The sequence below is a fragment of the Orcinus orca genome, chromosome 3, assembly GCF_937001465.1.
Source record: "Orcinus orca chromosome 3, mOrcOrc1.1, whole genome shotgun sequence".
NCBI classification, from domain to species: domain Eukaryota; kingdom Metazoa; phylum Chordata; class Mammalia; order Artiodactyla; family Delphinidae; genus Orcinus; species Orcinus orca.
Window position 1 is genome coordinate 120,089,030 of NC_064561.1, and position 26,498 is coordinate 120,115,527.

Consider the following 26,498-nt stretch of genomic DNA (forward strand, 5'->3'; position numbering starts at 1 on the left):
TAAATCAAATACACTTCAATTAAAAAAAACAAAAAGGAATTCACTACAGACTAATAGGAGCTTACAGAATTCTGAGAATCTACATTCACAGCCAAGAATACTGCAGCCAGAAGAAATGTCCAACATGAGACTGTTTTATCAGAAATCCCAGAGTCATGATCAGTCACACTTGGCATCAAAGATGAGACCAGACTACAGACCCATCACCACAGCTGCCCAGAGGATCCAATTTCTCTGTGCATGACCCCCTATCTTGCATTGTTCTCAACTGCTTTCGAGGTTTTGTGCAGGGTATCTTAGTAGAACCTAGCTCATGTGTGAAACCCTAGTTAGGGAAATGCAATGTAGTTTTTACACATAAGATCTCTTTAACACAGAAGTCATACTAGAGAAGCTTTGGTGAGGATGCAGAGTGAGCCTTTCTTCAGTATCTGCCAAGAACTGAAAAGGATTATGGGGAAATCCATGTGGAAGAAAATGGTGATAAGAAGATGAGTGGTGGTTCCAGAATTTCTTTAGGGAATGCTATCTCACTGGAAGGGGACTTGGAGATGTATTTGCATAGTAAGCAAATTGTTTTTATTTAGTTTAGCTGTTTAAGTGGTACCTAGGAGAGCTGATGGAAGTCTAAATCAGACACACGAGGCAAGTCTTGGCACCACAATGAAATAAGAAAGGTAAGATACTGCCAAGACTATTATTGCTCCTTCAGAAATTGAACTGGGCTGCCTCTGAATAGCAAAGAAAAAGATAAGAATGCCCTTGAATAAAGTGTTCCACCATATTGACAGGAGTCTTCCCTAAACAGTTCTGTGACAGAGAAAAGAAAGACTATTTTTTAAAACAAAATTGGGATATAACTTCTGAAAAATGCAAACTATGTTACAAAATACTTTAAATTCTGAACTTCCAGATAACCTTGTATTTATCATTTCTATATTTATCACATCCAAACTGACAAAGGCAAGGAAGACCAAGTGTGTTTTCCCTTCTTTATATTGCATCCTTTTTTTTTGGGGGGGGGTCCCTAACTTGAAATATTCTTTTACTTTCAAGACACCTTGGGGCAGCAATCATATTTATCTCCGTGGGATTCCTGAGATACCTTTATCGTTGCTCCAAGTCTATCTAAGAAGGCCAGTGGATGTTCCAAAATGTATTCTTTGCATGTATTTCCTTTAAAAAAAGAAAATCAAGCCTTTTGGTGAAAATCTTATATCACAAGTCAAACAGCACACAACAGGAACACCTCCTTTCAGAGCCTATCGTGGACTTCCTGAGGAAGAGGGACCTGTGCTGTTAAACATAAATTTTGCAGATCTGTTGGCTTCTCAGTTCATAGAATTCGACTCCCTGGCTCCTCAGCAGCTCCTCTTCTGATGCATCTCGAGCTTTCAACTGGCAGAAGTGAGCCAGAGAGGCGATGAAATCATAGTGCCAGTCCAGACAGCACAGGTAGATGAGCATGTGCAGGGCAGGATCAGGGACATAGCCAGGCTGATTGGAATGGCTGGTGAGAAGGAAGAGGTGCCGTCTCGGGCGTTGGAAAACTGTCCCCCCCTTAATGGTAAAGCCTTGGATCTGTCAAGAGAAAAGAGCTGAAGTGACATACTCTTTCCTCTGAAAATCTGCTTCACAGTTGGGCTAGGGGTTCTAGAGCCCTAATCAGTCAAATTTAAATACTGGGGCCATACTTGCTGAATAATTTAAACACATTATCTAACAAATGTGAGTGTGCTCGTGGGGACAGTGAAACTTAATTTTAAATCAAGACTGACCCAGAAACTCTGGGATATATGGTTGTCATAATTAAGTGGCCAGAGAAATTCAAGGCTCTGAAATAAAACCTCTTTTATCTGATCCTTAGTTCACCTAAAACCACATCTGTTGTCTCTAAAATTCAAAGCCTACTCAAAATTTTATGTGTTAATATAAATTTCGCAAAGAATAGTAATTCTCACTTTCTCTGCCTTTGATTCTGTTGACAGGAAGTAGATAGGAAGAGTCTTTTAAGGGAAGATATGATTCCCAGTGACGTAAAATATAGATAATAAAAGCTAACACTTATTGAAGATTTTTTTTTTACATACCAGACACTGCCTTAACTCATTTAATACTTACAAGAGCCTATGAATAAGTTACTATTTTATCCTAATTTATGGATGAGGAAACAGGCACTGAAAAGTTAAGTAACTTGCCCAGAGTCACACAGTATTAAGTACAATGAAGCTGTAATTCAAACCTTAGCAGTCTGGTTTCAGAGGCACTTCTCAGTTTACAACTCCATAACTCCTGGTATATTGTGTCTCTTTTTCCCCCCATCACTAACTCTCCTTCTTTATCAGATGTACCATGCAGACTTGGTACTGTTTTTGGAAGACCTGTATACCACTTGCAGTCTGCTCAGAGAATTCAAAGAAAAGCTTTCTCATATGTGCAATGAAGTGATTTAATTACTTGGAACTAGGAGAGGTTCAAATCGACAACTGGCCCCGTTATCTAAATACTATCACAATAAAGAAACAGGGAGTACAGAGTCTACAGAGTAATGATTCTAAATGAGAACAATCATTTGTAGAAGGCAGCTTCCACATTCAGCTAGCTTTTAGAATATAACCCTACAACTCATTCAGTCACCTAGTTGGTTTTAAAAGGGTACATCAGAAAATTGAATTATCCATGAATGCTTTACTGAGGATTCATTTTTAAGACTTAGGTGGGCACTTTACCATGTTTCCATGCTAAAATGATTGTAGCCACCCATCATACCGTAGACATTAGGGGCCTTGCTTGCCCAACTACCTGTGCTTAGATTGAACCAAAACAACTGCTGAAGGAGACTCTTGGCCTGGCTTTTAGGATACTTGGCCTGAAGTGGCCTTCTCTTCAGGCACTAGCCTGAAGAGTCAAGCTCCTCAATGACAAAAGATGGCCTCATCTGATGCTACAACTCCAGCCAAAGAGAATGTCCTCACGCTGACTGCCACTTACCTCTTAAGACTTGACTGAGAACAATATCTGTGGAGGATGCCTGAGGGACACATTGTCTATCCATGTTCTGGACTAGAGATTGTAAACACTCTGTATCCAGCCCACAGGTAAGTTTTGTTTGGCCCAGAGTTCTGAACATCCTGAAAACCTCCCCCAGGAATCTACATTTCTATCTTTAATTGAAAAGTCAGAAGATCCAGCAAGATTGGGCCTGCATTCCTATAAAGCAAAAATTAGCTGAAGTTTTACAAAATATACCTCTTGTGATGCCGGCTACATTTTGCCAAAGTCCCCAGTTGGCCCACCTGAGGCATGTGAGCTTTCACCTGAGGCACCTGAGTTTGCCATGCATGTGACATCACTCTATACTTTATTCCTAGAATAAACCAGATAGATCAGCAAAGCTGTAGATGTGGAACGCAGCCTTTTGTATGCATACCTTAACCTCCATCACCACCAGCACTACCTCTTCCCTGGACTGGGCTTGATTCTGTATCTGTCCACATGAAGAGTGTTTTACAAGGTCCACCTCTGACACCCAGTGCTCTGTCCCCCATGAGGCTGCTGCTGAGGATGCTGTCACGCATTGCACAACACCAGGGATGAATGTGCTCCTCACAAGCACATTCTCAGTAGTCTTATGAACCCCATGAACACGTAAAGGGTGATTCTTTCTTATGCTGGCTGCTCAAGAGCTTCAGAGCGAAACTACTGTGCTGCTTCCAGTCAGGGCAGACAGATGGTCTCATGGTTTTGTGTACCAACTTCACTAGTGGTTTAGCTGATCTTTTCCTCCTTTTGTTTTCCTTAATCCCATGTCTTCCCATTTTTTGGTTTATACTTTTTATTGTAAAATACACATAAAATCTACCATCTTAACCATTTTTAGGTGTCCGGTTCAGGGGCATCAAGTACATTCACATCATTGTGCAACCATCACCACCATCCATCTCCAAAACTCTTTTCATCTTGCAAAACTGACACTCTGTACCAATTAAACACTAACTCTCCAGTCCCCTCTTCCCCCAGCCCCTAGCAACTGCCATTCTACCTTCTGTCTTCAAATGTGACTACTCTAGTACCTCATACGTAGAATCATACAAATATTTGTCCTTTTGTGTCTGGTTTATTTCACTTAGCATAATACCCTCAAGGTTCATTCATGCTGTTGCATTTATCTGAATTTCCTTCCTTTCTAAGGCTAAATAATATTTCATTGTATGTATATGATAGATTTTGTTTTTCAGTCATCCACTGATAGACATTTGGGTTATGTCCATCTTTTGGCTGCTGTCAATAACGCTGCTATGAACATGGATGCACAAATATCTGTGCATGTCTCTGTTTTCAATTCTTTTAGGTATATAATCGGAAGTGGAATTATTGAATCACATGGTAATTCTATGTTTAATTTTTTGAGGAACCACCATACGGTTTTCCATAGTGGCTGCACCATTTTACATTTCCACCAGCAATGTACAAGGGTTCTAATTTCTCCACATCCTTGCAATAGCTGTTATTTTCAGTTTGGGGGATTTTTTTTTTTTTATAATAATCAACTTAATGGGTGTGAAGTGGTTTGCCCATTTTTCAAAGTTATTTTTCTTGAAGTATTTCTATAAGTCATTGTAAGTCATTTCTGGAACAAGGTAGAGATATAAATCAGTCAATTCATCTGTTAGGCAAGATTATGTGTGGATTATTCCTTGTTTTCATTATTACCTCCTCATTTCCCTTTCCACCTACTTCTCTTTTAAAAGTGTGAGAGAAATAGATACAATATATACTTTATAAATATTATATAAATAGATATATATATTACATGTATTATAAATTGTCTTTGGAGCCAGTCCACAATTCAAATTCTGCCTCTACCAGTTAACAATTATATCACTTTGAACAATTATGTAATCATCAGAGTTTCAGTCATCTCATTTGTAAAAGAGGGATAATAACAGCTATCTTGCAGCATTATGATAAGTTTTGAAGACAAAATATGTAAAATAACTACAACAGTGCCAACACACAAAGAGGACTCATAAGTATTAGTTATTGTTAATCCATGCCTAACACGGTCCTGGGTGTTGCCACATATATATTAGGCCATAAATTCTTTACATCCATAAAGATAGGTCAGAAATCGAGAGGGTGGAGTAACTTGCCCAAGTGGCTGAGAAGTAATTCAAAACCATGTCTTTCGAACTCCAAAATGCAAACTCCTTCCCTACCCCAAACTACCTCACCACACTTCTCCAACCTGGGGGGAAGGGGAATAAATATATATTTACATGTGGAAAAGATTGGGAAGAACCCATAAAAGGGACATGTAAAACCCTGCCTATTTCAGGGAGTTGGAAGAACAAGTTAAGCTTTTTTCACAGGTAAACAGGTCAGAGGAAGTTGACAGATGTCTCTCAGCCCGAGATTCTGTTGGTGAAAAGGAACTTCTTATGCCTCTATGCCTTTCCCCAAATACTTTCAAGAGGATCTTTAGGATATTTTTGACTCCCTGGCTGACAGTTCCATTCCTATGCTAAATGCCAAAGCTGTCACTCACACTTCAGATGTACTTCTTATCTGCCCTGATAGGATCACTGCTCCTCTCCCTGAAGGAAATAAAATAATTGTCCGACAATTCCTCTCCCCAGAAGGGCCTCTTGCTCCAGGAAGTGTCAGTCACTGGGCTCATGCCACAGCTTCACTCTGGCTTACATTGCTGGCATTCCTCACTGATAATTATGAGTGACTGGATAAACCTTTATATAAAAGAAAGTCCTTGTGGGGGGCAGGGGGATCACTGTGCAGGAAGAGGAAATACTTGATCCTATCCTATTTCATACCTTAGAAGATAAAGAACATAATTCATACCAATATAATTTTAAAGATATCTACTCCTCTCTTTTCCTTAAACATCTTTGTTTTCAAACAAACAATTTCTTTGGCACCAAACACACAGGTGCATTGAGCATATGCTTTAGTTTATTACCTGTAAATCAACAAAAGTGACCTCCCACAGGCTTGACATATCATTGGTGTCGCTGGGCAACAAAAGGGCATCATACCGCTGCAGGCTGCTGACGCGTTGGCAGTGGTAGGAGTAACTTGATGGAGCAAACATGCCAGTTGCATTAAAAGTTGCTGGAATTGAATTATTGAAAATAACCTCGACTCGGTGCAAACTAAATCAGCTCTGGATGGACAATTTGTTGTAACTGGTAAGGGTGAATCTGACAATGATTATAAAACAGTATTACCCCCAAAGCACTTTTACATTTGCTGATGCAGGACACTGTTGACGAACAGTACAAGTGCGCCCTCTTTTGTCAGGTAGTAGAACTGGCTCAGAGAGAGGCTTTTACTTTCTAGTTCTGAACAAGAGCCTCCTGATGGGTGGGAATGAAAGCAAGTAACAGGAGAACGCCCCAAAGTGAGCAATACAAATTCCTACAAAAGGAAAAACACAAAAAGCTTGGGTATTTTTTCTTTTTTAAAATTAAAATAATTTTATTATTGCAAAAAAATTGAGAAAAACTAAATGGACAATAATATAGAAGTAGCTAAATAAATAATGGTCAAAAATAAAATAGCTCTTACTATGTGTCAAGCATCTCTCTAAATTCTTTATGTATATTTTATTTAATCTTCACTACAAAACCATGAGATAGAGAATATTATTATCCTCATTTTGCAGATGAGGAATCTAAGACACAAAAGGGTTAAGTAACTAACTTGTGCAAGTTTACTCAGAGAGTAAGCACTGGAGCTGGGCTTAGAATCCCATCTGAGACCAGAGCCCTTACTCTTAGCCATTTTGGAATGGAATATTCTCTAGCAATAAAAAAGTTATAACATGCATATGTCATGATCACTTTTTTCATTAAAAATGTGTGACTGCATAGAAAAAAATTCTGGAAAGACAGAGATCAAAATGTTATATGATTACCCACTTTGTTATACACCTGAAACTAACAACATTGTAAATCAACTATATTTCAATTTTTTTTAATGGAAAAAAGAAAAAGAAAGCAGCTGAGATCAGTATAGCTCAGGGTGAAAGCTTGGGTTTTGATCCTGGCTCTGCCCACCTGTAGGTTATGTTCCTGCTCCTTCTGGGAACAGCATCTTGGTGTGTATAGGGCTGACCCTCTCCCCTCTAAGTGGTCTCCCAGACCCTGCCAATCAGTGTATTGTGGCCCTTTAATCACTGTGATCGGTTTAGAGAGAGAGAGGCATATGCCCCAGGCTGGGTCAATAAGATGTAAGCTGTGCTACAACAGAGTTCTTTTATGTTGCTTAAGTGGATAACTGTCAGCTGGCCACCATCTTTCCAGCCTGAGAATGAAACTGACACAAGGACAGCAGAGCCAAGAGATGGAGAAAGATGCTGCCCTGGTGAGGTAAGTTAAGTGTCTGAAGCTAACACTTTCAATCCTATTAATCAGTTACCTTTTGACTTTATGCAGCCAAAAGAGTTCTCAGAAATACAGCTCTTATTAGTGGTATGGTAAGTGTTGTTAAACAACCCAACTGGGCCTTGCTTTCCTCATCTGTAAAATAGGTTGTGCTTGTTTAAATAGAATGCTGTGTGCTGGCCTGGTGTTATAAAACATTCGTTGTTATCTGGGACAGCCCTTGCTCACCCTGGGCTCCTGACTCAGATACAGAAAGGTTTTTTGAGGGATGCAGTTGAGTCTGGCCATCCCCGCCCACTGCAACAAACCACCGAGAACGCTGAAGGCCAGAAGGATGGAGGTGGTGGACATCTCAGATCTGGACTCTGGAGTCAGCTGTTCCAGAGGGCAATGGGAGAGACAAGCCATTCCCAGAAAAGGCAGGCTGGCTCTGTATTCCCTGGAAGTGACTTCTGTTGTGCTCAGGGCTGGGGTGGAGCCCGCCACATTGTTTGAAGCCCTATTTCAGATAATGGCCTGAGATTGAGGCTGTTCTGACACAGCCTCAGTGCGGTGGGAACATTAATGCACCAACGGAACTGCTCGAAAAAATCCTTCCTGGTGAAAACACCGGGTCGTTTTGCCAAACAGCTGTCCAGCCCACAGGGTCTTTGGTTCTGTGTCTCTTGGCCCACTTGCGGGCAGGAATGGCACGCCCATGGGCCTGGGGGACATGACACCCTCTGCTCTGGCCTCTCAAACCTGTGCTGGTTCCTGGAGCAGAGCCTGAGCAAGGATTTGTGGGCAAGTGATTTTTTAAGAAAATCCCAGGAGGACAGGAGAGGAAAGATGTGAAACAGGCGGAGGGAGGGGAGAACAAGTAAGGGCTTGCATCCAGCAGGGTCCCTGGAGGGCGACTTTGGCTCTGTCCTGCTGGGATATCTGGAAACGCCTGTTGGTTAGGGCTGCCCTGGGGGATGTCTGGCCCTCTGGTGGACATGCAGGCAAAGGGTGCTCCAGCAGCCCAGGAGAGCCCCTGGCAACCACACAGGGTGCCTGTTGTTAAACAAGGAGAGGGAGGGAGGGAAGTGGATGGAACAGCTCAGTACCTACTTCTGTTCCTGTCCTTCCAAGTTGCTCTTTTAAAAGGATACGTTGGAAAAGTCAGACATAAAAGGTCATATGTTGTATGATCCCATTTATATGAAATGTCCAGAACAGGCAAATCCAGAGATAGAAAGCAGACTGGTGGTTGCCAGGGGCTAGGAGGGGGAATGGGGAGTGACTGCTAAGGGGTAGGGAGTTTCCTTTTGGAGTGATAAAATGCTCTGGAACTACACAGAGGTGATGGTTGTACAATATTGTGAATGTACTAAGTGCCACAGACGTGAACAGTTTAAAATTGTAACTTTTATGTTATGTAACTTTTACCACAATAAAAAAAAGTAAAAATAGAAAAAACAAATGTTAATTGTGATGACCAATGGTGGTTGGATTATGAATGATTTTTATTTTCTTTTTATATCTCAGTATTTTCCAATCTTTCAGTTTTCAACAGATATATATATAACCTTGTCTTAGCTTGGGCTCCTACAGAAGTAGACCCTGAGACAAGGATGTGAATACAAGTATTTTGTGGAGGTGATCCCAAATTTATTGGGGAATTTAGTCATCCAAAAAATGTAGAATATCATATGACATTTGTCTTTCTCTTTCTGACTTACTTCACTTAGTATGATAATCTCTCGGTCCATCCATGTTGCTGCAAATGACATTATTTCATTCTTTTTTATGGCTGAGTAGTATTCTATTGTTTTTTTTCAAAATGGGGTACAGTTGTTTTACAATGTTGTGTTAGTTTCTACTGTACAGCAAAGTGAGGTAGAATTCCCTGTGTTATACAGCAGGTTCTCATTAATTATCTATTTTATACATATTGGTGTATATATGTCAATCCCAATCTCCCAGTTCATCCCACCCCTCCTCTTTCCCCCCTTGGTGTCCATACATTTGTTCTCTACATCTGTGTCTCTATTTCTGCCTTGCAAACTGGTTCATCTGTACCATTTTTCTAGATTCCACATATATGTGTTAATATACGATATTTGTTTTTCTCTTTCTGACTTACTTTACTCTGTATGACAGTCTCTAGGTCCATCCACGTCTCTACAAATGCTCACTTATATGTGGAATCTAAAAACTGATACAAAACAGAAACAGACTTAACAGACATAAAAAACAAACTTATGGTTACCAAAGGGGAAGGGGTGGGAAGGGATAAATTAGGAGTTTGGGATTAGCAGATACAAACTACTATATATATAATAAATAAACAACAAGATCCTACTGTATAGCACAGGGAACTATATTCAGTATCCTGAAATAAACCATAATGGAAAAGAATATGAAAAAGAATATATATATATACATACACATATATGTGTGTGTGTATAACTGAATCACTTTGCTGTACAAAACTTATACAGCATTGTAAATGAACTATAGTTGAAGTATACTTCAATTAAAAAAATTTTTAAATGAAGTATTGCAAATAAAAACAAACAAACAAACAAAAGTATGTAGAAGAGAGAGAAGAGAAATGACAGAGGAATGGAAGGCAGCCCCAAAGGACAAAGGTAAGCAAGCTTCCACCATGAGCGACAGGGGCTTAATGCCCACAGGGAATCCTGGGAGACAGCGTAGAACACACACCTCTGAGTTATCTCACCCGAGGGTAAGGGAGCTAGGATATTTACAGACTTCTTTCAGTCATTGCTGGGGTACAGATGGGAGGCAGTGGGCCCCTTTGGCCAGAGAAAGGTTTTAGGCAAAGAAAGGCTGGAAGTTGAAACTTGAGCTGGTGGGGACTTCCCTGGGGGTCCAGTGGTAAAGAATCCACCTTCCAATGCAGGGGATGCAGGTTTGATCCCTGGTCAGGGAACTAAGATCCCACAAGTCATGGAGCAACTAAGCCTGTGCGCCACAACTACTGAACTCACACGCCTCAACTACAGCCCGCGTATCACAAACTACAGAGCCCATGCACCCTGGAACCTGTGCTCCACAACTAAAGAGAGAAAACCTGCATTCCACAACTAGAGAGAAGCCCACACACCGCAATGCAAGATCCCGCATGCTGCAACTAAGACCTGACACAGCCAAAAATAAATAAAATAAATAAATAAATGATAAATAAATCTTTAAATAAATAAATAAATCTTTTTTTTTAAAAAAGTTGAGCTGGTGGACTATAGTGCTCTCAAATGGAAATGCCCAAGAGGATATAGACAAGGTACACTGACAATGTCAGCCACACAGCTTTATCATCAGAAAAAATAATAATCAAAAAGCTACTTTCCTCTAGAGAAAAATTTTTAAAAGGTGCTATTTGAATCAAAAATATTCCCCATTCCTATATCAAACAGATATGTATATGTGTCTGGTCACCTTGTGAGATTCTATAAAGTGTCTCTGAAAGATGATGGCATGCATGTTCTAAATTATGACCAGTGAAACACTCGTATCCCATGATATGTAGGCACATGTTGAGGAAAGAGCTTTCCAAGGTTAAACATAGGAAATGCTAGGTTAGAGGCAAAAAAAAGAAAGAAAGGGGGACTGGAGACAAGACGGCAGAGTAGAAGGACTTGAGCTCATTTCCTCTTACGAAAACACCAAAATCACAACTAACTGCTGAACAACCATCAACAACAAGAAAAGACAGGAAATGCTAGGTTAATCAAAGTCACCAAGTGCAGCAATCTTCCTTAAGAGCGCGTCTTCACAGAAACTTCAACATACAGATTTATACCGTGAATCTCCAAGAGGACACGCTGTGCAGTCTTTCTCAAACACGTTTGACCACAGGACCCCTTTTCTGGAAATATTATAAACATTTACACAGAGCAAAAGTGTTCCATAGAACACAGCTTAGGAAAGACTGCCCTAGCACATCCTTCTGGTTTTTCAAGAAATGTTAAAGACACGGCTGCTTATCTCCACTAAAAGGTTGCTCCTATAGGAAAGGAAACATTATATTTTATAAGAAAAAAATTTTTAATGCGTTCAAATTGCTCCCCACCCCTGGAGCAGTTCCTAACTGCTTGGATAAGCCAATGTTGGCAGATGCATTATTCCATACATAAACAGAAAAATGCAGGCCTATGTTGATTGTCTGCTGGGGAATTCAGCTAACAGAGAATTTTTAGTTACAATTAAATGATAAGTGTGACTCAGTTGTAAGGAGCTATACAGAAAATAACTTCAAACTAGAGCCTCAGTTTTGGAGCTTTAAACATATCTTATTCTTTGCTCAGAGGAAAGAGGTATCACATTCTCAGGTTCATGTATTTTCTAGGCCGCTAAAGGAAGAGGGAAAAAGTATAGTTGCTTTGGTAGAAACTAAAGAAAGTATTACTATAGGATCCCATCATAACATCACTGACTTTTCAGTGTAATTAGATAAATGTGGCATTTCATGTGTCACAATACTGGGCACACAGCAGTCCCTTGATACTTACATGTTGAATGAATAAATTATATGGAGCTAATCTGAAGTGCTGAACCTATGACATTCCAAAGTGCTATCCATACCTACCTTATATCAATACCTCTGGGATTTTCAGCATCACCAAACTTCAGAGACAACCTTAGAAAACAGAAACACAGTCCATCAAAATAGGAATAACCCTTACTCCACACTATACTCAAAAATTACCTCCAAATGGATCACAGGTCTAAATGTAACAACTAAAACTATAAAACACATAGAAGAAACATAAAATAACATTTGTGCAATCTTGGGGTAAGAAACAGCTTCTTGAAAAAATGTAAAAGTATGAACTATAAAATAAAAAACTGGTAAATTGCACTTTATCAAATTTTAAAAACCTTTGCTCTTCAAAAGATACTGTTAAGAAAATGAAAAAGGCAAGTCACAGAATGGGAGAAAAAATTCACAACACATATACACAAAGAATTTGTATCCAAAATACAGCAAATAGCACTAACAACTCAATAATAAGGAGAAAACCCAACTTTAAAGTGTTCAAAAGACATGCACTTCACAAAGGAAGATATACAAATAACCAGTAAGTACATAAAAAGATGTCAATATCGTTAGTCATCAAGCAAATATAAAATGAAACCACAATATGATGCCATAGTACAGTAATCAGTATGGTTAAAACATTTTTCAAAAAAAAAAAAAACAACACTCTTAAGCTTTTAGTATCTATATTTATTCACATTATTTGGAACATTAACACAAGATTTCCTGGAGGGGAGATAGATTATCACTAACCCAGAGCAATAACCACATTGGTTCCCCTTTTAGCCAAATTCTTCCCCTGCTGAAAGCCAGATGCCATCCTACACATACTGGGATTTACAACACAGGTAAGGAACACTAAAATTATGAACCTGGGAGCTCATACAGGAGACAGTCCTTCCTCCTTGAACTCCTGAGAGAAGGAGAAAGACATCTGCTTCTTTAGTGTCAGAAATTTTCCTTGGAAAAATAAAAGTGTATGAATTTTAATAGCCTTTGGATGGGAGCAAACAGCTCACCATAAAGGAAACAAATGGGTGCATGTCTAATACCCATGTAGGTAAATAAAGTCTCCAAGGAGACGATAAGAAGCTTCTCTGGGTTTCCAAGCCCTGGAATATCTCAATGGTGCTGAGTTTCATTACTCCTTGACATGTAATCACATTCCTGGGAGGAGGTACATCCCTTACTAACTCCAAGACTTATCTTTTAACCCAGGTCCGAGCAAAATTTGTTTAGAAATTGCTAACCATACAGAAACATAATAATATTTTCTCTGTAGTTCCACACTGATCATACCTAATGTTGGTAAGGATGTGAAGTAGCTGGAACTCTCATACAGCGCTGGTAGAAAGGTAAACGCTACAACCACTTTAAAAAACCATTTGGCAGTTTCTTAATAAGCTAAACATACACATACCATATGATCTAGCCATTCCACTCCTAGGTATTCACCTAAGAGAAATGAAAATATATGCTCCTATAAAGACGTGTACATGAATATTTACAGCAACTTTATTTGGAAAGTTATCTAAAAACTGGAGGAAAAACAAATTTCCATCAAGATAAATAAGTTGTGATATATCCACACAAAGGAATACTTACTATTCATCAGTAAAAAGAACTACTCCTTTGACACATGCAATAATGTAGAAGAATATCAAAATCATTATACTAAGTGAAGGAAGCTAAACTAAAAAAGAGCGTACACTATATGATTATAGTTATATAAAATTCTAGAAAATGCAAACTAATCTATAACAATAGGAAGCAGAACAGTGGTTACCTAGAAATGTGGGAATGGCAGAGGGATGGATTACCAAGGGGCACAAAGAAACTTCTGAGTGTGATGAAAATGTTTGCTGTCTTGCTTGTGATGATGGTTTCACAGGTATAAACGTATGTCAAAACTGACCAAATTGTATACCTGAAATATGTGCAGTTTATTATATTTCATTTAAATTTCAAAAAGGTTGAAAAATAAGAATGATGAAAAGCTAAATACAATTGAAATGGGAAAATGTGAGAAATTTAAATATATAAAGGATGACGCTGATATGTGACATTATAATGTCTTGAAGTTATAACACCTCAATATACATTATAAAAACAAAAAAGCCAAAGTAGGTGGTTATAAAATGTCCAATTACAAATTTGAAAAAATTCACACAAATATAATGTCATCAATTTGGTCCCACTTATCAAGAAATAGAAATGTCAGTGACTGAGCTCGTTTATCTTCCTACTACTTATGGAGAAAGGGAAGGAGAATTTACAAAATTAACCATATTAATAAGATCGCTAAAAGAAATATCTTTATTTCCTAACATCATAAGCTTAGGTACCTTAGAAGCACTCATTTACAAACACTTTATAAGCTAATTTACTCGGTAAAGCAAGTTTTCAAGAGGATTTTTCTCTAACAATATTCTGATAATGTTACAAATTACTGAAAATACTTTAAAGAAATGAAGTGCATTTCTTGGATTGTACTTTATAAATTTGACTGGTCACTTACTCTAACAGAAGTTCTCTAGTTCTTCCAAGGAATCAGAATAGCTTAGTTACCCACAAATTGGCTCTCCAGCTAATGAACTGAAGCTCCAAGCAAAGCCACGTTGCGCCCACCCGAATCTCTGGTGGAGCAGCTCAATGGCCTCCATGCTTCTGATGTCCCAAGAGCTTTCTCCAGCAGTCCTGGTTTCAATGAAAGCTGTTAACATGCTCTGCTGTGGAGTAAAGAACATGAGGCCCAATTTCAACAAAGCAAATTCAGCAATCATTCAGCGAGATTTTTTTATGTGCCAAGCACTGCACCACATGCTGCACCATAAAGGGGAAATACAACCTAGGGAGTCACTCAAAAAAGAGCTTCATTTACTCTTCCAAGCGCCCTACCCTCCCATGTTTAAAACAGATTCTGAATTCTTGAGACTTTAATTGCCTAAATTCAAAATACACACAGATGCTGGGATTATGCTCTGTTTGTAAGGCTTTCACTATTTAAAAAGACTTCTGTAGCAAATCTGTCTGCCAACAATTTGCCTTTCCCTGAACATTTTGTTTCCAAGCACTAAAATATGGTCATTTTTTAAAAATCTGTGCTTTTGACCTTACATGGTTATGTCTTAGCTTGGGTTTGTTCTTTCCGCAACTCCCTTTCTGGTTCTTGAATATAAGATTTCCTTGCCAGCATAACAAAGGCATCTCACTAATCTATGCAATTCACAGGAATCAGGGACAGTCTCAGCAGCTGGTCCTTGAACGCCTCACATCCTGGGAAGCCTCCCCCTCATGCCCTTGGGAGGGCTCTCCAGGATGCCTGCACACTCACCTGAGCAGGACTCTAAAATGTGGATGATACACGCTCAGAACTCACCCACTAGAATTCTTGGGCAGTGACAAAGAAAAAAAAAATCATTAACTTGTGTATTATGAAAACCAAAGGTTCCTTAGGCCTCTCTACCAGGTAACTAGACACTATTTTACTCTAGTTGTCATTAGTATCTTATACTTTGAGTAGCACTTGGCAAAGTTCTCATGCATACATTTCCTCATTTGATTTTCACACTGCAATGAGATAGGGCCAAGAGAGAGGAGGGAAAATGGCATTGTTAAAGATGTTTTAGACCCTAGCTCTACTACCATACAGGCTGTATGATCTTAACAAGTTTCCTAAGCTCACCCTCACCTGAAACACCGATGATAACTGTACCTGTGACTCAGGGACTTAACTCGCAATAGCATTGTGAGGAATAACAGATAACATACCTGTGAAGTCCTCACAAGGTGCCTGGCCAATTCCAAGTGCTCCAGTCCTGTTAGCTGCTAGTAATAGATGCCACCATCTCCAACTCACACATGATGATCCTAGAGTGGCTCCTGTTTATAAAGTCACAGAGCTCACTGGCAGAACTGGGCCTAGAAGCTAAGTTTTCATTCTTTCTGTCTCTAGGTTCCCAGTGATAATCAAGGTTTCTAAAGTCCAGCAAAAAGCTGTGGTGCCCTGATCTACCCCACAAATTCCCTGGCGTCAGGATAAATGGAATCAAGGAGGGCCAGTCAGCCATGGACAGGCAAGACTATCCCCAGGCAATCAGCCTCTCTCCCCACAGCTGACCACAAATAAAGAGCACTGTAGGGAATTAATTAGAGGCTGAGGAAACAGTCCTGAGCTCTCAGCAATGTTGGAGTCTCTTTGATAGTTATGCTGTAACAGAATAAACAAATCCGGGAGGACTCTGGATTTTGCTTACAATTCCCTAGCTCTCTGATAAGAGATAGTCATTGTGAATAGCAACATACTTACTAAAACTTGTAATGTAACTTGTAAGCATACATGAATATAATCTATTTTTTACCCATCATCAAGAATTTTTAAATGAGAAGTAAAGTTCAGAAATAAAAAAGTGTTCCCACCGAAGTATATAAGAATAATACAGAGAAACACACACACACACACACAAACACAGAGCATGTTATGGTTTATACAAAGCATTCTGCCCATCTAAACCAGGCCAGAACAAATGCAGAGAATCTTCCAAAAGCCTCCATTATGCCAACAAATGTTGAAAGCAAGGAGCTTTATAGAAAGCAAGTGGGACATGCCAGACTTCCTCCCTCTGGACCAAAACAAATACAAGCAAAAAATATCTGCTTGGATGGCTGAAAAGCAGAGAAAGGCACTGGAAATTGACTTCCTCTTCGATAGGGATAGTTGTTTAATCTGCTTATCTCAAGTCAAAAATAATTATTCTAAACATTTTTTAAATGTCCTAAAGAATTCTCTGAAATTTGGCCATTCAAAGTTACCCTTGCACATTTGCAAACAGGCAATGTTCCATAACTTCAGAACACTTCCTAGAATCAAATATCTGCCCTGGCTAGATGGAGTCAGCTTTCTTTGTTTCACCCACTAGAATATGTATGACTCTGCTCACCGATATGCAATTTCCTTCCTGCTAGGACAGAAGTAGTTTGACACCTCACATTTGGAGTTGACATAGAGCCTGGAATCCTTTCTCTTTTTCAGAACGAGTTTGGGAAACTTCATTTTCAGAATCCTGAACTTCCACAAAGTATTATAACAATTAGCTAAAGTGTTCAGAAGAAAATTATTGGGAAAAAAAATAAGAAATTAAAAAAATTAATTTCTGACTTGTTCTTTCATTTTAGACATTAGACGTTTCCTCAGAAATGTATGTCAGGGTCATGTACAAAGGAGCCTACTTCTACTTTCCAAAATGACAGAAAACTGGACCACCCAGTTAACAGGCTACACTCGCCCTAAGGGCTTGCTCCGGCAAAGCAGTCAAGTTACATGGCACTTCCTTCACTGCAATTTGAGTTGCCAGCGTCCACTGTTGCCTTGTGGCCAATGGCTTCATCTGTAAGGTCCAGCCAGGTCTGATTCTTAAATTTAATTGTTATTCTTTTGGCCCAAAAGAGAATGCAGGGAATTCCATCCACAGAGACATTAACCGGGCTATGATGGCTGAATGCACTCCAAGGTTCTTTTTCTAAATCTTTGTCTGCTCAGATTGTAACTGAGAGCCTAATTAACCAAATAAATGAAATTTAAGATACGAATTTGTATCCATGGTACAAAAGGCTTCTTGGAAATAAAAGAGCCAATTCAAAACCTGTTGAAACTCTGCTAGCTTCAGAGTCCATGCTATTGTGGGGAAAAGATGGGTGGACCTATCAAGCCTAAAAATGATAGTATACCTGAAAGGCACATGAACCCAGTCCCACAAAGCACCAAAAATGTAAAGGACCAAATTATAAAAACAAACAAACCAAAAACCAACTTTGAAAGTAATAATATTAGCAATAATGACTTTAAAAGTCACCAGTCACTGTGCTGGGGGAGGAAGAGGGAATAAATAGGTGGAGTGCACCAGATTTTTAGGGCCATGAAACTATTAGTCTGTATAATACTGTAATAGTAGATAGATATCATTATACATTTGTTAAAACCCATAAAATGTGCGACACAAAGAATGAATGCTAATGTAAACTATGGACTTTAGTTAATAATGTATCAGTAGTGGATTATCAGTTTTAACAAATGCATCACACTAATGAAAGATTTTAAATACAGGGGAAATTAGCAGGGGTGGGGGCTGCAGACTGGAGAGGTATACGGGAATATTCTGTACTTGTGGTCAGTTTTTTCTATAAACCTAAAACTACTAAAAAAAAAGTCTATTAATTTTTTTTTAAAGTTCACCATGCCTTGAAACTAATGGCGGTAATCTTTTCAAAAAATAATATCATAAGAACCCAAATAATTCAGAACTTTAAATAAATTCATTAATATGTTAAACAAAGAAAACAAGAGGTTTCTGAAAATCAAGCGTAATTCTCCAGACCGTTAATGTCCAACAGAACTTCCTGTGATATTGGTTATTATGCACTGGAAATGTAGCCAGTACAACTGAGGAGCTTAATTTTTAATTTTACTTAACATTATCCAATTTGAATTTAAATTTAAATAGCAGCATGTGGCTAGTGTCTACTGTCTTGGACAGTGTAGTTCCAGGTCATTTAATATACATAAACTAGCAAGGTATTCTAACCTTATTCTACATCTTATGAAAGCTTTGCAGATTTCCAGGAAGCCCAAGACAATGCACTTCAGTATGTCACTCTGGAGATCATAAAGGCAGGTCTCTATCTGAAAGAAGATCCACTTATCTAGAGCAACTATTCCATACCAATTACTCCAGTGTAAATAGAGATAAAAGAGAAATTGAACAGGCAGCAACAACCCAAGTTTACCAGTAACCAAAGATAAACTGTTACTATAGTGATCCTATCTGGAAAGGAACAAAAGTAAAACTGAATATTGTAATGAAAATACTGTATATGACAGCAAGTGAAACTTTAGTGTTTTCTCAACTATAAGATTACCATAATACATTTCCTTACCTAAAGTTCAAGCAAGAATGTTAGTTATTAATAAAATTATTACTTATATTTTCACAGTGGCTCTGACCTGATTGAAATGTGTTTACTTTTTTTTATGATACAATCTAGTTTCCTAACATGTTCATACCTGTGTGATTCGTATTGTTGTGAAATCCTGCACTGGTTTCATTCCTCCATTATTCTGCTGATCTGTCAAATAAAATGATATGAGTACAAAGGCTAAGTGCCATATATTTATTAATGTAATTGAGTGACAATAATATACTAAGTACAGGCTTAAGTCTCTTTTGGCTCATAATTTAGAATACTGTAGTTTCAGAGATTTTCACATCAGACTGCTGATGCCAGTACTGGTGTTCAGGGAAGCCCATCACAGACAGAACCCCTCCTCCACCCCCAAAGGAATCATAAGGGAAGTCACAAGTCTTACCATTGTTCATAACCACTTCTTTATTTGAAGATGTTGGAGAGCTGAAACTAGAAGAAACAAAAATAAAAAGATGCTGAACAAATATCTACATTTTAGATTTTATATGTAATTTTAAGGACATTTTGGTTTGTTACATCTCAGAGTAGAGGAGCAGAACCTTCGCCTGTCAAAACTGTTCACTTTTGAATAGTGAATTTCTGATTTAAAAAGTAATACTATATGTGTTCTTCAAAGAAAATAAGGAAAAGACTGAAAATTTTAAAGTAGAAAAAATTTTTAAATATCAACCCTAATGTTCATTCACTGAATAAACAATCTACTCTGAGAGTTTACTATGTGCCAAGCAGTATGCTAGACACTGAGGTTCAACCAAAAATAAATAATAACCAAATAATAAATCAAATAACCAAATAATAAAACATAATAAAATATTTTACAGTGAAATTTTAGACCACATTGTACTGTCAACATATTAAAGCAAAAATATTCAACCTTTTTTATTTAAAAAAAAGACAGACTCTATTGCCAAAAAGGTATTTCTGAAAATTATGAAGATATAAATTATAATAATATATCCTTCCAGTGTTTCACTCTACATACATGCATACACACCCTACACACAAATATAATTTATTTTTTATATCATTTAAACAGATTTTTATAAACATCCCGTTTTAAAGTGTGTAATTTTTTTTTTACTTAAAAATATATCACAAATATTTTCCCATGTTATTACTTATTTTTCTGACATAATTTTGAATTCCATGTGGTATTACATCATACAAATGTATTAATTTATTTAAACTAAAAACTTATTAAGTATTTAAGTTGTTTCCAATTAATAAACAATACTACATTGAACATTATCATGGATTATTTGTTCATACTCCTGAGAAGTTCCTTAAGATAAATTCCTAGAAGTGAAATTGCTATGTTAGAAGATATATACATCTTTTTATCGTGGAATATTGCAAACATATACAAATTTAAACAGAAAAATATAAGCTCCTTCACCCTCCCCAAGTACCTGTGCCCATCATCCAGCTTTAGTAATTATCAAGTCATAACCAATCCTGTTTTACCTATGTGCCCACCCACTTCCCCACTCTAGTATTATTATGAAGAAAATATCAGAAATTATATTTATTTAGGTATGTATTTCTAAAAGATAAGGACTTTAAAAAGTAACAGCCCAATTATATCTAGAAAATATTAATAATTCTTTAATATTAAATATCACATCAGTTTAAATCTCCAATTGTGTCATGTCATAAAAGTTTTTAGTTTACTGCATATTTTTAATTTTTCATAAGTTGTACCTGTAATATATGAGAATACAGATCAAATTCTATATTTAGAGATTCCTATCCAAGACCTATATATATAACTATCATATAAGCCCAACACTTTTACAATTAGAGAAATATATATATTATACATTATTATCTATATGCAAAACATAATTTTGGATCTAAAGAGTTACTAAATCTATATTATAGTGAAATGCTTTAGAATTAATTATATGGAACCAATTACAAATTAAATGCACCACTCTCCTTGTAATACAACCTCTAACAGCTAGTGAGAATTTAAGATGATAAATTGATAACTATAATTCTACTAGATGCTGTTAATAAATTCATATATGCATGCAATTATTTTTTCACTTTATCAGCTCTATTGACATATAATTTAAGTATAGTAAACTGCATTAGTCCATTCAATGTGTACAATTTGATGGATTTGGGCACAGACATATACCTATGACACACTGCCACAATAAAGATACAGAATATTTACATCCCACAGAAGTTTCCTCATGCACTTTTGCAGTGGAGTGATGTTTCCTTCACCTCAGCCACAGGCAACTACAGACTTACTTTCTGTCACTTTAGATTAGTTTGTATCTTCTCCAATTATAAACAGAAGCCTGTAACATATATTCTTTGGTGCCTGGATTCTTTCAGATTTTTAATGACTAAAATTCACTGATTTTGTTACATGTATCAATATTTCATTCCTTTTTATTACTGAGAAATATTTCATTGTATGGATATACCACATTTTGTCTATGAACCCACTGATGGACATTTATGGGGTTTTGTGGAATACGTTTTTGTTTCTCTTGAATACATACCCAAAGTAGAATGGCTGAGTCATAATGTATAAGTTTGTTTAACTTTTAAACTGCCAATCAGTTTCAGCATGTGAGCTTTCCTGTAGCTCCACATTCTTATGACAAAACATTTGGTATTGTCAGTCTGCTTAATTGTAGCCATTCTAATGGGTGTGGGTTGCTATCTCATTGTAGTTTTAATTTTCATTTCCCTGATGACTAATGATGCTGAGCATCTTTTCTTGTGTCTAACGCCATTCATATATTTTATTTTGTAAAGTATGTGTTTAAAACTTTTTCCAATTTTTAAAAATAAGTTCATGGTCCTCTTATGAGTTGAAAGAATTCTTTGTATGTTCTAGATACAAGTTCTCTGTCAGATATATGCATTGAAAATCATTTTTTCCATTCTATGTCTTTTTCATTTTCTTAATGGTGACTTTCAAAAAGCAAAAGTTTTAAATTTCAAAAGTCTAATGAATTTGTTTTTCTTTTATTGTCCATTTTTTTGTGTCTAAAAGAAATATTTCCTAACATAAGGTCACAAAGATTTTTTCTTGCATTTTACCTAGAAGTTTTAAAGTTTCAGCATTTACATTTAGCTATGTGAGGATCCATTCTGAGTTGATAGTTGTGAGATATGGTACTTGTAACATTTTGAAGACTAGAAGAAAGAAAATGTCCTATAAGCTTCCAGAAATAAAAAACAAGAATCATGCAAGGATTCAGAAAATGTATTTCTTACACCCTTTCAAAAGCTAATGGAGGACATGCTCCACGAAAGTAAGGGATAAAACCAAGAAAGAGGAAAGCATACGTTCTAATAAACAGTGGATCAAACTCAGAAGAACATGAAGAGAAACCTAAGGATGACTACTGCACATCAGACCTAGAGAGAATCAATCCAGATCAGAGCAACAGGACAAAAGGGCTCTGAAGAAGGGAAACCTAGAGGGAGATCTCTATGCAAAAGGAGGATCTGAGAGACCATGTTATATGTTAAATACTCCGTTGATAATAAAAGGAAGTTGTTACACAAAATCTAAAATGTATAAATTGAGAAATCATCTGCATATATCATTTAAATAATAATATTTAATACATACAGTCGTGGACTGTATGATTGTTCCCAACTAACTCCCTAGGAACAGCAATCCCAGAGATGAATGTATCTCTGTCTTTGGCCATATTCCTTGTAGTACCTCCCTGTGGGGGGAATATTTCCTGCCCCGTCATCAGGCTTGGCTATATGTCTTGGAATATGGGCCAATGGAATATGAGTGGAAGCAATAATGTACCAGTTCCATAGAAACTTTAAGAGGTGTTACATGAGTCTACCACCCCTTGCCCTTTTCTCTTTGATATGATAATGGAATGTCCAAATAGAGGCTGCTCTTTCAAGTCTGGGTCTTGAAATGAGAAGACATGGAAACAGAGCTGGAGCAGGGCCATGGCAGCCCACCTGTAGCTGTAACAGGGGTGAGAAATAAATGTTTGAGATTGTAAGATTCTGGAATTTTGCAGTTGTTTGTTACTAGAGAAAAGCTGACGAAATAGGAGACAGTTTTTTAATAATTTATTATGTGTCTTGGTACCATTTGATTGTTTTAACCATGTATATGTATTACTTTGATAAATTTTTCTAATTTATTCTTTTTTAAAAGATGCCTTACTTTAAAAATTTATAAATTAGCATTCTGATTTATACTATGTCTCTTGTGAGTATGGTTAGCATTAATCAGTCCTCTGAATCAAATCACACCTAGGAGCACTAAGAAATTAAATTTCCTGAGCAGCAAGCGTGAGGCTCCGATCAAAATAATCATATAACCACAATAGAGATATGCTTTAGCTGAAAGATCTCTACCTACTTAAACTCCAAATTCTATAGTACAAGTTAAACAGTAACTGAATACATGAAAGAAAGACTAATACTGCAGAAATATTTCTTGAAAAGTTTCAAGCTTTCTAATATCACCATATACAAATAGATTTTTAAATTTTTTTAATTTGAACTTTATCCAAAAATCGTAATTCATGATACAAGGTTAAGGATTCAATTTTAAAATGTTTTAATGAACAAAAACATAAAATTGAGATATATTTTACCTAAATAAGATAATAATATATCAAGTCATTTGAAAATATCTAGTCAGCAAAGGAGTTTAATGTTTACTGAATAAAAGTATATGAATAAATGAATGAGTTATCGTATCATTAATATGCTTGGCTTGAGACTCTACTAATTAAAAATTTCCATGTGTTCACTAATGAAAAGCTTTTAGCACACAAAATAGGCTTACTTTCATTTCAATGAATCTATGGACATACAATAATGCTGCTATATTCTTTTTCATGTAAACTCTAATTTGGATAGGCCTTGCCCACACCCATAAGCCTAAACTAATGAGGTTTTAAAGGAAGCCATAATCTCAAAAACAAAATACAGTACACATGCATTTTCACATCACTACATGATTCCTGAACTAAAGTAGAACTAAAGGATTATCTGGTTTAAATTATCCATATGAATAAACTAAGAAACACTGATTTTTAATGTAAAAAAAGTAAACCTACATTAGCACTAAAATATTCAGACCCTTTTCCAGTAAAAGGGAACTCTGCAATACATGAAAAGTAATCAAGAGCCCTAGGCTTGCAGTGGCTGGTGAAATATTTTTGATTTACCAGGTGTTCCATCATGAGTCTCCCAAGTATGCCTTCATGAAGATGAAGGTGAAGTAGCTCCTTCATGGTTCTGCTCAGGGTGAAGATCAGGTTCTACCAAGGCCTACAAGGCCCTGAAAGGCCTCAGCCTGCTAGTTGTGCTCATTTTGCCTCCGCCCCTCTCTCCTCCAGATAGACTAGCGTTCTTTAGTTCAGTTCCCTGAATGCTTCATGTTCCCTTCTTCCCTCATAAGAGTCTTAGCACCTGCTGTCCCCTCTACCTGGAATGTTCTCCATCCTGCCCTTCTGCCTACCTCCTTGTCATGTCCTCCATATCACAGCTCAAATATAACTTCCTCAAAAACACTGTCCCTAACTTTTCAGACTAGTTCAGATCCCCCTATTATATGTGTTCACAGTCTACCATACTTTTCTTTCAAAGCACATTTCACAGTTTATTTGTAACAATATCATTCATTTGATTAATGAGCACCTCTGTTCTAGATTTAAAGGTCCATGAGGGCAGAGACTATATCTGTTTTGCTCACCATTGTACAACTAGCACCTAGCACTGTGCCTATTTAAAAGTATCAAGTATTAAAACTATGTGTTACATGCATAAATGAACTAACAATTTAATGAACGAACAAACTCTGAAAGGCAAGTGGGAAATGGGAGATCACGGGGGGTGCTGTGTGAGAGGGAAAAGATTTCCTTTTTGTTTAAGTATAAACCCAATTTGAGGAAGGAATATGTAAATGAAGAGTGATGACCCCTACCTCTAAGCTCAGGTAACATATATCAGGCTTAAAATACAATCACCCTTCCTAGAGACTTAAGAACCTTGAATTACTCATAGAATTGAAATATATTTTAAATTCCAGATCTATGATATGAAAGAACATTCACAAAACAGCAACTGTTGTTTCCTTCATAATGAATTAATATGACATATTATTAGATTCAAATGATCACTGATTTGTATGATTTCTACAGTTTCTTCTGGAACTAAAATTATTTAAACCCATTAATCTTGCTTCAAAAACAGAATTGGGATTTTTACAGTTCTTGGTGTATATTTTACCAGTGTAATACATAAATCAGTCATTTCTGTATAAACCAGGTGAGGAAACATTACTAAGCTTTAACCACCTAAGGAGTATAGGTCATTTATTACTTGAAAGTGAACCTGAAGGAAAGCACTAACTGATTTGGAAACAAATAAAAAATACCTGTACTTACTGTTTTTATTAGCTGATGACTTAAGAATTCCTTAACACAAGTTTTGGCAGATCATCCTGCTTGACACCTTCCTTTGTGCTCACACTAAATCCCCTGATGGATTTGTTGTGAGAGCATATAATGAGTAATTGGGGGATATGACATAAGTTAATTGCTATTCAGATTTTGCATGTTCTTCTTTATATAGAAATCTCTATATGTTCCCTTATACGGTATGGAAAGAAGCCAAAAGGACAAAGGAAATAGAAATAGAAATTTTGCTTGTTAGTTTTAAATAGTATGTACTCCACACAATTACCATCTCCTACTAGTTAAAATGATTTAATACCTGTTCTTTGGGGGACAGGTAACATATTTCTGAGGTTTTTAAATGTTTTCTTACTCTCTTCTCACATAAAAACAGCAGGAGAAACCAAAATTAACATTTACTTATAAGTATAAAGGAAACATGAACACTGATTTGAGTCATTTTCTCATAGAGATATACTTTGGTACATAATACAAATGTTTCTTAGATATTTTGAACAAATAAATTAACTCTTCCCTCTTATAATAAAGATTATGTTTTAATCTCTTACTTATAAACTCTCGTTCAATGATTTTAGTAGCTACCAAATGATCTAATCTAGTATATCCATTTTGAATTGTTAACAAATGTAGCTGTGCAACAATATAAAGAAATTACAGAACCACATAATTTCATACTTGCAAAAGTTTGCAGATGCATTATATTAAAAGATGTGCAGTTACTCACCTTACGTTCTTCCTGGCAAGTAACTGGTCCAAGGTTAGTGAAAATCCCATACATAAAAAAATAAAGTGAAAAACTAAAGATTTTTCTTCCCATCAAGAAATGAATCCGTTTTTCAAACCAGGCACATCTGTTAATTCATAAATGCAAACAGAGCAGAGGCAGTACTTTTTACGCCTTGTGACTGACTAATATATTCAACCAATAAAAAGATAGCTTTTCCACGATGTATTATGTGTGGGAGAGGGTGGAAGGAGGGGCCTGATACTGCTTAATTTAGAGTACAGAGTGAAACTAATGAGTCTGTTTAGGTTGTTTGATTATTCATCTCAAAGAAAGATTATTAAGCTCTTTTTAGAAATTGGCATAGTTTTGGTACTCTCTTCAGAATCTCATAATGCTTTTCAGGAAGCAAATTCTCCTCAAAA

The 26,498-nt window shown here is 36.9% G+C and overlaps 1 protein-coding gene across 1 annotated transcript; it reads right to left on the reverse strand.

The window, feature by feature from the left end:
- Positions 1 to 1,143: 1,143 nt before the first annotated feature.
- Positions 1,144 to 26,275, reverse strand: LOC101283614 (V-type proton ATPase subunit S1-like protein). Its single transcript, XM_049708310.1, is given in 11 exon segments — positions 1,144 to 1,478; positions 1,481 to 1,568; positions 1,570 to 1,581; positions 5,978 to 6,218; positions 11,980 to 12,030; positions 17,252 to 17,454; positions 17,456 to 17,485; positions 18,992 to 19,053; positions 19,295 to 19,341; positions 26,074 to 26,135; positions 26,137 to 26,275. Coding segments are annotated over 11 exon segments (1,005 nt in total). The 5' UTR covers positions 26,167 to 26,275; the 3' UTR covers positions 1,144 to 1,299.
- Between the last annotated feature and the right edge of the window lie 223 nt (positions 26,276 to 26,498).